This window comes from Nanorana parkeri, unplaced genomic scaffold, assembly GCF_000935625.1.
Source record: "Nanorana parkeri isolate BGI_ZX_2015 unplaced genomic scaffold, ASM93562v1 scaffold582, whole genome shotgun sequence".
Lineage (NCBI taxonomy): Eukaryota > Metazoa > Chordata > Amphibia > Anura > Dicroglossidae > Nanorana > Nanorana parkeri.
In genome coordinates this window covers 210,680-228,306 of record NW_017306850.1, presented here as the reverse complement: position 1 = coordinate 228,306, position 17,627 = coordinate 210,680, and the positions used below count along the sequence as shown (strand labels likewise).

At 39.0% G+C, this 17,627-nt stretch overlaps 1 protein-coding gene across 2 annotated transcripts in view; it reads left to right on the top strand.

Moving 5' to 3' along the window:
- Positions 1–17,627, top strand: part of WWC1 (WW and C2 domain containing 1) — a 134,647-nt gene that overhangs the window by 96,883 nt on the left and 20,137 nt on the right. The window contains exons 10-16 of one of the 2 annotated variants that reach the window (XM_018562543.1): positions 90–179; positions 5,311–5,852; positions 7,140–7,142; positions 8,808–8,916; positions 11,250–11,327; positions 13,846–13,932; positions 15,671–15,860. In XM_018562543.1, the coding sequence (XP_018418045.1) occupies positions 90–179; positions 5,311–5,852; positions 7,140–7,142; positions 8,808–8,916; positions 11,250–11,327; positions 13,846–13,932; positions 15,671–15,860 (1,099 nt within the window). The remainder of the gene's footprint in view (positions 1–89; positions 180–5,310; positions 5,853–7,139; positions 7,143–8,807; positions 8,917–11,249; positions 11,328–13,845; positions 13,933–15,670; positions 15,861–17,627) is intronic. The other variant, XM_018562542.1, reaches the window with a different exon arrangement.

The window sequence follows — 17,627 nt, the reverse complement described above, 5'->3', positions numbered from 1 at the left end:
TCTTATTGCTGATTTTTTTTAAACAAATCAAATATTACTACCCAAGCATTATAATAATCTTCTAAAATATTTCATTTTTCTTATATCAGGTTAAAGATGAGCAGTAAAAGGAATAATTTGGTTAGAGAACTGGAAGAGACAACCAGGTTAATTGCAACGCTGCACATGCAACTGAAAAGGTATTTACAGCATATTACTGATTGTAAAACTGTATACTTTATATACAATTCAAGGTATATTCAGTGGAAGTCTACGACACTCTTTAGAAATCTATTGTGCTTCTGCACAATAACTGTGGATACTTGTTTTAAACAGGTACATGAATCTGGAGCAAGCACTGGCATTTGTGTTGCGGAGGCATAATGGGGCCGCAGTGTCCATACCAGACACTCTGTCCTCAGCACCGCTCAGTAATGCTGAGCCTGATAAAATTACAGGCTCAGTATTACTTAGCTCCCGCTCAGGCATGTGCAGTGGTAGAAGATTTATACTTTGGGTTGTCAGAGCCAGACAGGGACTTCAGAGAACTGAATTCTCCATTAGGTCTGCTCTGCTGGCAGTGGGTGGGTGCCATAGCCAATAGCAGGCTGGCTATGGCACGCATCTACTACCTGCTATCAATCTGCAGCAGAACGGACCAGATGGAGAACTCAGTTCTCTGAATTCCCCATCATGCTCTGCCCCCACCAGCAGTGAGCATCACTGGTTGTTAAGGAAGCCGTCGACTACAGCCGACAGTGTCCTTAACAACCAGTGATGTTGATAGTGGACAGAGCCTGATGGGGAATCAAGCTCCACCCACCGTCAACATCACTGACAGTGGGAATCACTAGTTGTTAAGGAAGCTGTTCGCTTTAGCTGTGGGGAGTGGGCGGAGCCTGATGGAGAATCCCCTCTGCTGCTGATTGACACCTGGTAGTGGGTGGGTGCCATAGCCAATAGCAGGCAAGTTATGGTACCCTCCCACTGCCGGCTGTCAATGAAATGTAACAAGGGGAGATTTCTGTCTGACAACAGTACTCAAATATAGCCATATTTGGGTAATGTGATCAGCCAGCATCCCCAGCCCCTATGTTTACATTCAGCTGCTGGCTGGGGAATCTTACGGCTGGCAGATAAATGGGGCCGGGGCAGCATAATTGATTGCTAGTACTCCGGTGGCCCAGTGTCCTAGTAACCAATAAACAGGGAACTGTCAGATTCATTCCCCCAGCACATACATGCCCCGCTCTGAGCACTAACATCTCTCTATACACCAGATCATAGTTGGTCATATTTACCCCCAGTTTTCCAAACTGTAAACACTTGGTAATTCTTTTTGAATCTGTTGCAGCCTTAGCGACAGATTCTTAAAGTGGCGGTATCAATAACTACTTAAATCTCTCTGTAAATCTACCGAAACTGGCATCAGGGCTTTTTTGAATCTATCTCAGGACTTTTTAAAGATCCATGCTGCCAGAAAAGTGCCATTAAGGCTTTATTGAATTCCCCTAATTGTGGTAGACAGTGTCTAGAACTATTACACATGGAAAGTATATGAATTCCTGCACACGAGAGATGCCCTGCTGTAACAATCAAAGAATGAATGGCGAGTGTTTATTGATTTATTATTAAAGGAAACCTGTGCTGAGAAACATATAGATCTAAAGGCTTTAATATGTTGTTATGACTTCAGTTGCTGCATGCTTGTTCCAACTCTGTAAAAGCCAACCAAAACATTATTTTGGATAAATGTTTAAATAGCTAAGAATGTATATAAAAAAACAGCACTTTTAAATGGTTTCTGCAATGTGACACTGTATACTTAAAAAAGTCACTATGAATATGGGTGTAACATGAAACATGGTATGAAAGGTAAAATTAGCCTTTAAGATCACAAAACGCTGCTGACAGGTAGAAAGTACAGCCAACTAGCTTTCAGTCACCTTTGCTTTTCCCAAACACCAGGCCTTTCTGACTGGGCAAAGCTTTGGTACTTTCTTATAGGGCTGAACCATGCCTGCTGTGTTTTATTTTTCATGAATATGCATTCTTAGTTATTTGAGTGTTTACTGTTTTTTTTAGAGGGTATTTCATATACAAATTTGTAGACTTTTTATTGTGACTTCCCATATTTCACAAAAATTCAGTTGTTACTCCTTCTAAATAGCTTTTAAGATTAAAGGAGAACATCAGGAAAAAAATGTATTCACCCTTGTAGTGGGGCTACCCCCGAACTGCAAGAGTTAAGTGCTCGTTCGTGTTTAGGTGCTAAAAAAAAAGTTGTACTCAGCAGACCACTTGAGCCGGCTTGTTCTTAGACCGGTGTCTGCAGCGCTCTAAGGATCCTGGTGTCATCACGCATTATACACTGGGCATAGACTATGTATTGACTTAAGGATGCTGAGGATTAGTCCATCTGTGCAGCGGAGGAGGAGACACGCTTCAGTGATCACTGAAGCAGGGAGCCAGCTCGGATGGTCTGGTGAATACAACTTTTGTTTTAGCACCTAGACAAAAAATGAGCAGTGGGGTAACCCCACTGCAATGGTTAATACATTTTTTTAACTGGAGTTCGTCTTTAAGCCAATTACAGGATATGTCACAGAGGTTTGTATTGCTTTCAGTCAGCCTAAGGAGACTGATAGATTGTCAGGGAGAGAGGGTGAGTAAAACACCATTCCTGTACAGCAATAAGCATTGAGCAAAGCTCTATAGGTTGAACTCGATGGACTTGTGTCTTTTTTTCAACCTATGTAACATGTAAAGTCAGTATTTGTTAAATACAAATATGACTGCCCACATGTATAATTCAAATCTATATAGAAAAACATTTGTATAATGATAATGCTTATCCAAACAGATAAGTCTGAAGCAGTAGTCCCTATTTAAAGTAGATCATATGTAAAAAAAGATCAATATGCTTAAAAAGAATCTTACAAATATGCAGTCATTTGATTCACAAAGAAAACAACCTTAACGAGAACATACCTAAAATGTAACTCCACTCTTGTGGACAAAAAGCAATCCTCTCAAGGTCTGTTTTGTACGTTGCAAGGATTTCCACAAAACTTTTTTCCAGAGTTTATCTGCTGCTGTTCTGCAAACCAATACATGCATTTCCAGGTAATACTTTGTAAAGGGGGTCTGCCTGCTATAAAGACAAAACAAGTCCCAATATTTATTTTTATTTTTTTACTTTATGTGTACTTTACAAAGTGTATGCTCCATTCAGGTCTCCGCACCGCAGCACACCACACTGCGGTGCGGAGACCTGAATGTCTTTGTGTGGCAGTGATGAATGGCACACTGTAGTCTTAGTTTGCTTTCAATTTTCCAATGGCAAGTTAAACTCCTTAATTATCATTTAATAATAACCCAAATTTTGCACCTTCAGAACTCAGATCAGTCCGGATTTCTGCACCTTCAGAATCCAGATCCGCCCCATTGCATACACTTCTGACCTCTGATCAGCCCCAATGCATGCACCTCAGACCTCAAATCAGCCCCACAACCTTCATCTTTAGACCTCAGGTCAGCCTCAAACTCTGTGCCTTCAGAACAGCAGGGTACCGTTGTAGGCATGCAGGCAGATTTATTTCGCACAGCATTTAGATGTAATCAACTGGCGACTGGCTTTCAGTTACATAAGGGAGGTGGGTAGGTCTGGCTTTGTGATTGACCGTCTATTGAGCTGTCAGCTACAGCCAGTGGCAGTGGTGCCAGCACAAAAGGTGTTGTGTTCCCAACCTGGTGTGTTCCACAGGGTTGCAGATGTCTGAGGTACATGGCTTGTGTTACTATCTCTTTCCATTTTTCAAGTTGCTATTTTCTATTGTCTAAATAAACTCAACTAAATAACCCAAAAATAAGCAAAATACACTGGGGGGAATTTATCAAAACTGGAGCAAACAGAATCTGGAGCAGTTGCCCATGGCAACCAATCAGCTTCTCTCTGTAGTGCAAATCTGCTCCACATTTTGTCTGCGTCAGTTTTGATAAATTCCCCTCACTGTGTATTGGACATGAGGATGCTAAGGGACATTTTAATGCTGCAGTGGAGGAGGAGAGAGGCTGGAGGGGGTGCTCTAACAGACAGCTGGCTGTGAGGATCATGTGAGTGTACCTTTGTTTATTTTAGCACCTAGACAGAAATGAGCACTTAACCCTTGCAGTTTGGGGGTAGCTCCACTGCAAGGGTTGATAAAATTTTTGCACAGTGCGCTTCTTTAATTTAAAAAGGAATGTCACAGTGAGGGGGTTTGACTTGACTTTATTTAAACAAAGCCATGTCACACAGTGATAGGGCGTGAGAAGGCTTTGTTTACACAAATCAACATCTTGCGGAATTCTGATCTTTTTAACACTAGAAGCTTGTTTGGACCAGTAATGTAGTAAATAAATAGTTAAGACTGTATATTTTTTTAAATGAATGGTATAATTAGAAAACTTATTATACACAGTATTGTATTCAAAATGTATAGTTCTACTTATCATTCTAGTCACCTTATAATTGTATGTGTCATTGATCCTGCAACTGGATAGTTGTACTGAGGAATAGAATTACTTATGCTTCTTCCGTTTGTAGTATAGACGTCACTGTACAAGAACTTTATCAAAAGGCTATTAAGCTCCATGATATATCTGAGGTTGCATACAAGACATAATAAAGAAGAAGTCCAGGAAAATGTGTATTAAGCCTTTCAGTGGGGCTACACTCGCACTGGAAAGGGTTGTTTGTTTCTAGGACAAAAATAACAAAGTTATACTCACCCAAAGCTCTGAGCCAGCCAGCTGTCACAACATTCCCTCCAGCCTGTCTCCTCCTACGCTGCAGGGTTGGAATGTTCCTCAGCATCCTCACGTCTATACACAGTGTTTAGAATGTGATGATTTACAGAACCTTAGACCACTGCAGTGGAGGGGGGAGAGAGGCGAGAGGCTGGAATGACCAGTCTAAGAGCAAGCTGGCTCAGAGGATCAGGTGAGGGTGTGTGTGTGTATATATATGTATATACATATATTTATTTTACCCTAGACAAAAACGAGCAGGTAACCCTTACAGTGAAAGAGTTGCCCCACTACAAGCGATTATAAAAAATGTTTCCTGGAGTTCTTCTTTTAACAGTGAGAAAAACTATGGTGAGCACTGAGAAGGAATATAAACCTGAAGAAAGATGTGTTATTTAGTCTAAAGTCTAACAGCAGTAATATTTTTTTTAGTCATTACTAAATGTTTATAATAATTTGTAAGGCAAGTAAATTGGATAAGTGATGATTTTATATTAGTTTAAAAAATGTTTAACCCATCTAATTCTTATTTGTTTTCAGTCTCTCTACTAGCACTCAGTCACTTTCATCTGGGAGCAGTCCTGGATCTCTTGCTTCTAGTCGGGGATCTCTGGTCACCTCTAGTCAGGACTCTTCAACATCAGCAAGCTTTACGGATCTGTACTGTGAACCTTTGGATCAGTTAGATACAGAATACCAGAACAAAGTTGAATTTATGCTACAAGAAGGGACATCAGGTTATAGACCATCTGACTCTATCACCACCATTCATGAAAATGAAGTGGTAAAAACTCAAAAGACAGATTCAACAAACCGTGTCCAGGCCTTGAGGTCTTTGTCTGGTACTCCTAAATCTGTGACATCTCTATCTCCTAGGTCTTCTTTTTCCTCTCCATCTCCTCCTTCTTCGCCACTTGTAACAGGCTCTCTTTTCACTGGAGATGATTTCTTGAGCCATATGGACTTTAAAGATTTTGATTTAAGTAGACAATTTTCAGAACTTGGTTTTGCTGCTGAGGCAGTAAAGAAGCAAGTAGAAGGAAGCTATAAACATGAAATAGAAGGAAAACCTGTTGCACAAGGTAAAAAAAAGAAGCAACACAAAATATACTTATATATTGTATATATGTGTGTGTGCGTGCGTGTGTATATAGGAGATTACTTTTTTTCTCAGTGACCACAAACGTATTCAAGAGTTCCCTAGCGTACATGTTCACATTTTCATCAGATTCTGTAAAATGTTAAAACACAAGCTATACTGGATCCCTGTGCTTTATGTTCTTGCCTACAAATTAGTTTTTGCATGCAAACTACAGTTTTAGAATGTATGTAAACCCAAAAACAAAAGTGTATTATATTACAGCCTACCAGTCCTTAGATGTGGTGGCTGTGTTAGGGTTTTTTTAGGCTTTTTCCATTATTTTTATCTGGTAATCCTTCCAGTCACATATTTCCTGCCCTAGAATGACAATGCTCACTCACTTCACCTTACATATGCAGGAGTAATGCTATTACCCTAGGCTGCTCTCCTGATTTGGGTCTCCTCTTTCTTCATCTCCATTACATAGGGAGATGTTCTTTAGTTCACAGAAGATATTTGGGGTGGCTGATAACATTGTTTCAAATATCAGTTCAGTGCACAAGTTACAATGACACTGAAATTCTGGCAAGATTAACTGGTATTTTTCTATACTTGCAAAAATGGGCATAGCTAGGAAAATATAATTAATGCAACTACCACATTTAGGAGCTGGTAAGCTAAAATGTATTTTTGTACTTGGGTTTAGATACCCTTTTCAAACACACATCTGAAATGAATATTTGCTTTTCTAACAAAAGAATAAGAATAACAACAAAGTCCTCATAGTTATCAACACTTGCTCTCTCTCCCCTTTTGGGAAATCATTTGCCCCAGTAAATTGGCTAGAGGCTTGCACTTACTGGGCTATGTTTTAAGATCAAACCTGAACAGTGTTCATTCACAGATTATTACATAGTATTTATATAGCGCCAACAGTTTGCGCAGCGCTTAACGTACCGTGTGACATACCGTGCAGTGATCTTGACAAGTAGATTAACAAACTCTCAAAGCTCAGATCCCCAAGGAAGCACTCAATTACCTTTTGGAATGTGGCTGGGCTACTGGGCAGGCCAAGGTGCATTAATCTGCATAACCAAGTCACATATTCAAGTGCATCACATTGGTGGTTTTTGGCTGGTCCCTTCCAGTCTATGGTGGTCTGGTAAAGTGTCTAAATTAAGGTAGGGTTGTGGCTTTAACAGTTGCTTCTGGATCCAGTAAGGTAAAATAAGCCATACAAACTGAATGGCTGTGTGAGGTTACACTTGGAACTGGAACACTTAACCAGGAGGTTGGATAGCTTGTGATGTACTCCATGAGGGAAGACTTTGGGTCAGTATCAAAGGACTTTTGTCTACTTCAGAACTGCTTCTGTCCCCATACAAGGTAATGTAAAAGTTGTTAAGGCAGGTCAAATGTGTACCATTTGCATGCCAACTGCATCTGCAATGAATTCTGAATGATCTCAGAAGTCTTTCAAACTGATATTAAAAGCATGTTGAATTTGCCCATCACAGCCTGCTTACACAGGCCCTAAAAGAGGGACTAAACTCTGGAAGCTGTGGCTTAAAAAGGCAGGTTACCAATATTGCCTGTGGGTTCCTTGCAGCTGACCTTTTCCCTTTACTGACGTACCATGCCTTGTTTTGTACTCTGTCTCTATGTGGAGGTGGCCATCTTAATAGAGGGCGAGTTTTGCTTCCTAATGTTAGAGCCTCCAACAAAGAGAACAATGTGGGCTGCACCATAGGGACATCACCAAATCTCACTTCAGTCAGCAGTCCCGGGCAGAAGTACCGTAGATCTCACACTGCAGTAATACAGCTATGATGCTGTATGTACAGGACTGCCTATGCAACACTAACATACCAGGAAGTAAATTGCTATTTTTCAAGTAATTCAAGACAAAAAGTGCAATTTTTAGGGCAATAAACATTTCTAAATATTCTTCCTAACATAGCAAATATTTTCTCTTTTTTCAGTTGGCTTTGAAGAATAAACTTAACAAACCAACTGATTTTTCCCGTAGACTTTCTTGTATATTCCTGTTTTAAATTTAGGTGCTAAAGCATGCTGCATTTGCTTTCCTGCTAACTTTTTTGAATAAATCATTCCCCTGTGGCAATGATAAATTCTGATAATGTATTAGGGGAAAAAAGTGGAGGGAGGAGGTAGTGAATACTGCAATGTAACAAATCCATGTGTCTTTTGACATGAGGAGTATGACCAACTAGGTCTTTCCCCAGTGTGCTGCAAAGGCTTTTGAGCTACAATGAGAGAAAGTGTTCTGCGGCTAGTACATTTTTAAAATGGTAACCACTGTACCACCAAAATGGGATTGTGTATATTGACAAAATCCCTCCTGACTGTCAGGATAAGCAGGCATGAGGGAGGGTGGTAAGGTATGGATGAGCCCACGGGAAATTCTTAGAAGTTCAAAATTATGCAAAGTATTTGGCTTAAACTTTTAAAACTTCTAGATAGATATCCATTATGGCAAGCCCTGCCAACGCCATACATAAAAATTAGGATGGGATTTCTGTGACAGGTGCTGATTTTTGCATTGCTGACAGATTGTTAACTTCAGGCAGTGTCCAGCAGCAATGTGTCAATCTACATCCATCAGCCACAGGCGGTGTCTGTCATTATGTATAAGTCTGTGTTAGTGTTTGAGGGCCACGTCTGATCATTAGTATTACCTGTCCCACCATTACAGTTTTTGTCTGGAAATGCCAACCTCTCTATCATTCAGTGTCATTGTTTGTGAAATATATAAAATAACTTGTGCAATGCATTAAGACAAAAATATTGGAATTCACGTTAGAGTTTGGTGAGCTTCACGTGATTTAAAGTATCATCACAGTTCCTCAGAAATTTGTTTGGGCACTCAACTCCTCAGTGACTCTAATGGTAATATTCCCATATAATATTATTATTAATATTATATAAGTTACAGGTTTGGGTTACTTTCCATTGTCTGGATTGGAGGTTTCTGGTGTATCAGCAGCAGTATCAGATGAATCAGTAGCTGGAGACAGTGGTGTATATGAAGCAACAACGCAAAGGTACCTTTACCATCTGACACTTTAATGTATCATAACCAGATTTACAGGATAAGTTTTTTCGGTTTTATTTTATAAAGAAGGTACAACTAGAAATGGGTTTCTTGCATTCACTTAGTTTCCATGTCTTTTTTTTGTTTTTTTTTTAATGGCAGGTGAAAAGAAAGAAACTTAACACACGATTGGGTGCATTGGAAAACAGTCATTTTTTTTTTATTTTAATGCCAGTATATACTAATCAACAATAATTGTATCTTGCCCTAGTCTCTCACATGAAGATTTTTTTTAAGTTCCCTCTGCTGTGGAAACAGACCACCTGCCCTACCCTTAAGTTATGGTTCACCAAGGTGGACGAGATATACCTGATGGAAAATCTAACCTCCACACTTCGGAATACTGAAGAGCTTTTTCGATCCACCTGGAGACCATGGCCTCTTTTCAGGGCACGGATGAGTACCTATATACACCTCATCGTCTAGACGACACTAGGAAGGCAGTAATAGCAGATTGACCAATGTATCCATTGAGCCAAACCACTACCCTGTAACTGTAATGTGCACATTGTACTGTAAGCTGGTATTTGTGTTTCTCCACACCCCTGATTTCCTCAGGAGATGTTGTAATGATGTTGGGGTGACCGCCCCCCTGTACCGTTTGTACTAAGCATTTGTCCAATAAAGTTGACTTCTGATTTAAAAAAAAAAAAATACTGTACCTCCATAGAGGAGTACACACAGTCAGACAGACAGCCAGTAGCCTTCTCTCTGTTCTGAATGTTAGACTGATTACATGTTATAATCCATTGTTTTTTATTCACCTCCCTATGATATCAGAATTTCCTCTCCTCGTGTTCTGCTTTTCTGTTTTTCTTGGAACAGGAAGGCAAGATAGTAATTAAAAATTATAACCTTTCTTTAGTTTGCTAAAAATTTGTTTTTGTCTGTGCCCTCGTTGGAGACATTTCCTATTACGTTTTTGTCCTGACAGGAAGTGAAAGGAAATATCCCCAGTAGGGGTATAGACAGCAATAAAATCCTTCTGCTAATTGAAAATATCTTGCATTACAAAAAAAAAAAAAAAACACCAACTGGGTTACAGCTATTATTCATGTAGGTAGTTAGTGGTTAGTCAGTTTCAGTTTTATTCTTTATCTTATCTGGATTGTCATCTGTATCCCTCTACCCAACAATTGGCATATCATACACAAAGTCTAGTACACTAGATCTGAAGAAGCATACTTACATTCCTGATAATGTCTCATCTATTTAGCTACTGTTACTTCTGATCCATTCAAATAAAAATGTAGTTTAAGTTTGAGGTCATATAAATTAAAATGTCACTCTTTTGTCACCACATTCTTCCTGGGACTGTCCAGTGGAAGGCTCATTTAAACATATATTTGGGACTGGCATAAACAAAGACAATTTTGATCTAGAACTTACCAAATGGCCTTAGATGATCCCTTGGCAGGAACCCATTTAAAACATGTTACCCTAATTGATATACTTTGCAATATGACTGCTATGTAAGCCTTTACCTCTTTACATATATAATTTGGTAATTAGGTTCTGGCACTTGAGTGAAAGTTCCAACACAACAACAGAAATGTATTGGCATACAATAAAAAGATCTAAATATGGTAACAAATCGAATATAATTTAGACTAGTCCGCTGAGGATTGCATACTTTTATATATCCTTTGTTACTATAACCTCGTTCCTTTTCATGGCCAGAAATTTAATAGAAAATAAAAAAGTCCCCAGTCCTTGACAAGAACCCATTTGAGGTCCTACTTAACCGGAGACCTTAGTGACTCCAGATTCATCAGTGTAAACTGCTAGACTTCACTTTTACAGATATTATCAAATCATGGAAAACACATACGGTTGGATTTAAAGCAGTTAAGAATAGATTGACATGGATAATAGTCAATGAAAAATCATCAGCAGTTATTACAGATTGTATTCCCAGATTTATCAAAACCTGGAGCCCCTTGACATGATCTCCCAGCAGACTTTTGTGAAAACCTATTAAGCCTGTAGTCATTCTTGGGAAGACATATGGCTATGTCACCATAACAACAACACAACCCAGGACTCAGCCCCCTCTCCTTCTCCCCCCTATTTTTTTCTTTCTCACTCAACTCTAGAGCTACTACTGCATTTTACTGCTTCTCTGAGTACTTGTGCACATCAGAGATCTAAATACATTGTGCTTAAATGTGTTATGAAGTGTCTGATTGCAAATACAATACTTTAGCACTTTTATTACAAGATGATGACATATGAATACGGTTGATTACAAAAATGTAATACATATTTTTGTGTATTCCTCAGGCAGGTGTTAGAACATGTTGACTTTGAAAATGAGGATGCTGGAAATTTGGGTACGGCGAGAGTCAAAATTGGAATGAAGTAAGGACAATTTGTTGCTGTCATCAGTTATGTAGTATTGGGGAAAAGTTTTTTCTCTGTACTGTACTAACAAAATGCAAACAGATTTTCTGAGCATTAATGTTATTGTTTGCCATATGGTTGTCCCGATACCGATGCTAGTACCGGTATCGGGGCCAATACAGGGCATTTTCAGGAGTACTTGTACTCCTGAAAATGCCCCGATGCATAGATCAGATACCGGCCCTTTCAAAAAATTTTAACTAGCTCCGGCCATTGACCCGCATAGCCCCTCCTCCGGAATACCTCTCCACCAAACGCAGGCTGCCCCTCCGCTCTGACCTGTCCGGACGGAAGTGTGACAGCATGGCGGGGGTAAGTGTTATGTGTGGACAGTCTCTTCTCCCTGCTGGTGCTGGCTGTAGAGTTCTGTGTCCCTTTCACAGACCGCTGTAGCCAGCATGAGATGGGAGAAGAGACTCAGACTATGGCTGTGAAATCCCCCGCTGCCCCCCTCCCCCCTGTACCTGAGCTGCTGCTGCTCCGTGTTCTCTCTTTTTCAACTTGGTAAAACTGTTTGCTTTTGGTAATATAAATCACAAAGTGTGAGATGTCCGTGCTCCTTATGTGCAATGCAATCACCCGACCTACAAAGCAGTTTTCACTTTCATTGAAAGAAAAGAATGTCCGTTCAGTGTGCTCACGGGGGAGGAGAGGGGAGAAGCTGTAAATCTTCCCTTCTCACAGAATGGATCTTATCTTCTTTCATTGAGAGGGAAAACTTCTGTGTACGTCTGGTGAGGGCATTATTATTGAACACATAAGGAGCACCTAATCATTCTTGCCCTCAAGGTCCACAGTGCAGCAGCTTTTGATTACACTCCATTTCCACCCATAAGTGCAGATTTTATAAATTTATCACATAAGGAGCACCGACATCTGTCACTTAGATACATAACCAAAAGCAAACAGTTGAATCAAGTGGAAAAGGAATGGACACTTGTAACAATAGCAGGCTGGCAATTGTACCTGCCCATTGCCTGCTGTCAATCAGCAGAGAGGACCTGATTGAGAACTTTGTCTTCAGTTCCTTCCTTTGCTGATTGACAGCAGGCAGTGGGCGGGTACAAAAGCCAGCCTGCTATTGGCTATTGCAATTTAAAATATCCAATAGCAGGCTGGCTATTGCTCCCAGCCACTGCCTGCGGTATTTACATTCAGTGAATTCTGTGAAGTAGAAATGTGACACTAGAGGTCTAAAAGACCCCTAATGTCACCTTAAAGAGAACCTGTCGCCTCCAATGCACGCAGCACTGGTGAGAAACTGCCCTAAAATTAGCTGTATTGTTTTAGAAAAAATTTCACATGTCCCTTTAAGAAAAAGTATCGGTAATTGGTATCGGCAAGTACAGGAGGGACAGTACTTGTACTTGTACTTGGTCTTGAAAAAGTGGTATCGGGACATCCCTAGTTTGCCATATTGTAGTGTATATGGTGCTTGTGTTTCCTCTAAAAGTATTTTATCTTTTCTAAAAACTGTATAGGAACAGGCAATGCATATGCAGATAACATGAGATACAGGAAATATTGCTTTAAATAGCAAAATCAGTCTTAAAGTAGTATTAAAGCCTCCGATTTTTGTTATAAAATGACTGCTCTTCATCAATTAAACTTTGGACTAGTAATTGTTAGAGGTGCACCAAAATAGAAATTTAAAAACCGAAATGAAACCGAAATAAAAAAAAATTATTTCAAATGTTTTAAATATTTTATTTGTATTTATTTTTTTATAAACTTTTTAATTTGTAAAAAAATATTTTTATTTTTTACTTTACTTTTAGGGGCTTTGGGGAAATATTAGGGGTCTAAACAGACCCCTGATATTTCCCTTTTAAAATAGAAAAAGAGATTGAGTCCTCAATCTCTTTTTCTGTGTCCCCTGTTATCAGGAGTGTTCCTGTTCATTCATAACATGAGGACATGGTATGTTTACTAGAACTACAACTATGAATGAACAGGAGGTGATGAAGATAGATATTGAATACCAAACAAAAATACATGTATGTGTTGCAGTGCGTTTTTCATTTTTAAAAGTTGGGTTTAAAGAAGAACTTCAGGTTTCTTCAAATTAACCCATGCAGTAGGGCTACCCCCGCACTGCAAGGGTCAAGTGCTTTGTTTTGGTCTAGGGGCAAAAATTAAGAAGATATTTTCACCTGATCCTTGGTCCTGCGGCGGTCAGAGTTCACGTCTATCCCCCTCCGCTCTGATGTCCTTCGGCGTTCTTACAGCTAAAGGACCTGCATTAGATGTGATGATGTCACGGGTCTTTAGACCGATGGAACAGAGGGGTAAAAGAGGCTGCAGAGCCGAGGATCAGGTGAGTATAATATTTTCTTTATTTTGGTCCCTAGGTAAAAACGAGCGCTTAACCCTTGCAGTGCAGTGACCTTGAAATACTGGACTGATTTATATAATGCAGTGTTTATTTGAATCATTTAATTTGTGCTACCATGATTATTTTTTCTGTCATTTGCAGGTATGAACAGAAAAAACAAGTGTTTGCTATATTTATTATTCAGCTAGATAACTTACTTGCTTTATTGCTACAACAGAACAAGACATTGTAAGTATGGCAAAGTTCTGAAAAATCTTACTTTGTATTTCCTTTCCTATTTATATTGAAAGCTGAGCTTGCTAGGCTATTTCCAGTTTTAACACAATGCATTTTGTCAGTGTTTTCGGTGTTTGTCTATGTTCACCTGCTGGGCTCCGCTATCAGCTTGCCAGCCCCTACTTTGTGAATCAGGACCAGTTGTCAGTGCTTCTAATACTTAAAGCAGACCGACTGTCAAAATAACAGTGGAATCTTGCACACTGCAACAGGAAAGCATCCTGTGCAATCTGGGGGGACTCTACTGTCACTTTGACAGCCAGGACAGAATTGCCACTTTTAAAAGGTAGCTTACCACTTTTTATTGACACCTATCGTATTTGAAATCTTTTCACTATTTAGGAATTATATTCACCTCTTTCAAAATAAAATGTAACTTGACACTTGTACCAAATAACATCACCTACAAGTTGATGCCACTTTTTAATGTGTTTACCATTTGCTGTTCTCCATGTTAGAATAATTAAAATATTTGAAAACAGCAGTTTTAGAACCCAAGTCACCATTTATTTTTTTCAAATCTGCAATCCACTCTTCCCTGCTTAATACAGTACAAAGGATGGTGAATTACTTAATAATGGCAAATGTGTACATGTTTTTTATCCTCTAAAAATAGACCATAGAGACTTACCACTGTTTTATCACCGAACATGATGTCTTTAATGTACACCACCCTGAACCAGAGAAATGCATTAAAGTCACCCTGTTTCAAAACAAAAATTGCAAATAAAAGCTGTACCTGTAATGAAGCAATCAAATACTTTCCTAATACCTGCTCCACAGGACACTTTTCTGATGCAAATTAATTCCTGGTTGAAGTCTTCTGCAGAAATTGACACTCAAGAATTGTTGATCTAAGAAGTGAATAATCTAGACAACATAGCAGAACTGGAAAGTGTGCTGAATTGGAGAATTTCAGCTATTTTGGCTTAGATTGTTCACTTCTCCAAACTCTTCACCCTTTAGTGAGTAACCCTGTTATACTTCCGGAATTGTCAATTTTCTGCAGGGGATTTCACCCGGATATTTCTCTGGATTGGAGCTGTGTTCAGAGCAGGCAGCAGGAGAGATAGGTATTCAATTACCTCTTTGTGGGTACCGTTTTTTTTTTTTATTTCTTGAAAGGCTCACTATAATTTTAATTGACAGAAGTTGGAGCTGGAACTTTTTCAAGGTGGCATCAAGGTTTTATGTTTGTGTTTATTTTTACTAGTTTTCATTATTCTTTTTTGCCAATCCTTTTATTTCTTACCATTTTTTCACATCACTTTGATACCATATTTTTTTCTTCTCAGCTTCTGTATATAATCTGTAGTAATAACTTAATCCTCCATCACATCCCATGCTCAAAGCACTGGGTTATCATTTTTCATGAATGAAATATGTTTCCATTCAAAACTGTTGTTGGTAACCTGGTGTAGTGATGGCTATAGCTTTGTAATTCTGCTTTATTTAAAAAAAAAAAGGATTCCTATATTGGAAGTAGCCCACGCCCTCTCTGCTTTGGAAATCTGATTGCACCTTATCCACTTAGCCTTGTAGTGAGCAACCTTGAATCAAACCCTGTGGTAGTAGTAGACTGACATTTGTTTGATGAGGATCTGTGTGGTGAACCTCCTGCTTAAGCAGTGATTGACAATAAAATATTTTGCATTTTTAGTTTTACTGATTTGAGTGCCTTTATTTATAGATATGTCCGTGTTGCCATTCTTCCCTGTTCTGAAAACACAAGCTGCTTGTTCCGTACAAGAACTGTGGATGCATCAGACATTGTAGTGTTCAATGAAATGTTTTTGGCACCTGTATCCCATGCAGCGTTACATAAGAAGACTTTACAAGTTGATGTGTGCACACTAAAAAAACATCGAGAAGAATGTCTGGTAAATTACTTTGCATCTCAGTCTGCAATAAGCTGTCATTCATTATCTATCATAGTTTGTTACATATTTTGCAACATTAATATTTTGCATAGATTATCTATATTTCGGTTACGGTATATTGCATAATATCCCGCTGTTACATCAAAAGGTTAAATATTAAATGGTAAAAACTACAATAAAAAAAAGTAGGAGTTATTGAACTCAAAATGCTTTGGTATAATTAAACACGATCGCTCAATTCAAACTCTCACCACCAGTTCCTTTAAGACTGCCTAAGCCAGTATTCATCTTCACACTCCATGGTAAGGTGACAGAAGGTGATAGGACATTAAATGTCAAACAGTACCTCTTTATTTGTAACTATAGCACACAGGTGATAATAACTGTTGACTTGTATTAGACTGACTGTATTTAGTCTTGGCCTGCATCAGAGGTATTTTTGACATCCGACATGCTGCTGTTTTTCACCTCAAAACTATGCAGGCTATATATGTATATATATATATACACACACTTTTTATTTTTTGTGGGATAATAGCTAAGGAGATCAGGAAACTATAGGGCTAATTAGGCATAATAAGTTAGTTAAGCAAGACATTACTAATAAATTTTGTTTTCAGTGTTTGGCATCATGCCTCACTTGATACAGTTACATAAGAAAATTGTTTTTCTGTTAATCTGTTGCAAAGTTTCTTAACTGGAAATCCTGCCAGTTACAGCACTGTTGTGCGCTCCTTTGGTTGGCCTGCCTTTGGGCTACCTGTCTGGGAAACCTGATTGGCAACCCAACGGTCAACCGAAGGGCACATGGCAGCCTGACAACACTGCTGCTAATTGTGAGGCAGTGGCTTAGTGTTGTCAGCCTGCTACGTGAAGTGCTGTTACTGGCATAATTTTCAAGTAGCAAATTTTGCACAGATGCACCAAAACACCTTTACAAAAATAAATGCAGTTTAATATGTGACTCATGATGACTAGTGTATCAATATTTGTTTACATTGTAAAAATCATGCATGCTCCTGCTTCTGCTGAGCGGTGATTAAACAAATTTGCTCACAGCAGCTCTTCTAGCTAATTTGGGATCTAAGCTGCATAATTGACATCAGGTTCTGGCAGCTTCACCTGATGATGTGTACAGTGGGGAGAAATGTCAGACATATAGGGTACATCTTACATCCTTAGGTGGTTGAACATTTTCATAGAAAATATATTTTAAATACTGTAGAAACGAATAGCAGCTGTGTTGCCTATTGTAGCCAATGATAATCATGGTGCCATTATTCAAGTGCTGGTTAGAAAATGTTAACAAGCATTTGGATGATATGGGCAACACAGATAATTTTGTACCCTCTGGTTTGTAATTAATCTGCTCCATTATCATAAGCAAAGAGTTGGAGAGCCAAATTAATCATCTTATGATGAGAGGCTGATGTTGTGAACATATGGGCGGATAGAGCAGCCCAACACTTGGCTGGTGTGAGGCCAAGTCTGCATCAAATGTAACTGTTCATGGTAATGACAGATGCAGTCATTCAGCATGGATGCCAGATTACCAAATTATGTGGGGAATGGTAAAAGTGACTTTACAAGAGCTGAACACATGCCACTGTGGTCCTCATATAATCAAATATTTCTTTGCAGCTTTTATTTGTGTGTATATCTGGTCACCAAAGTTGGTGATTTTCTTATACATGAAAAATGAATATCTACAACAAGAGAGTTCTGAATAGAAAAGGAACAGAGTGCTGATTTATCTCACATAAACAA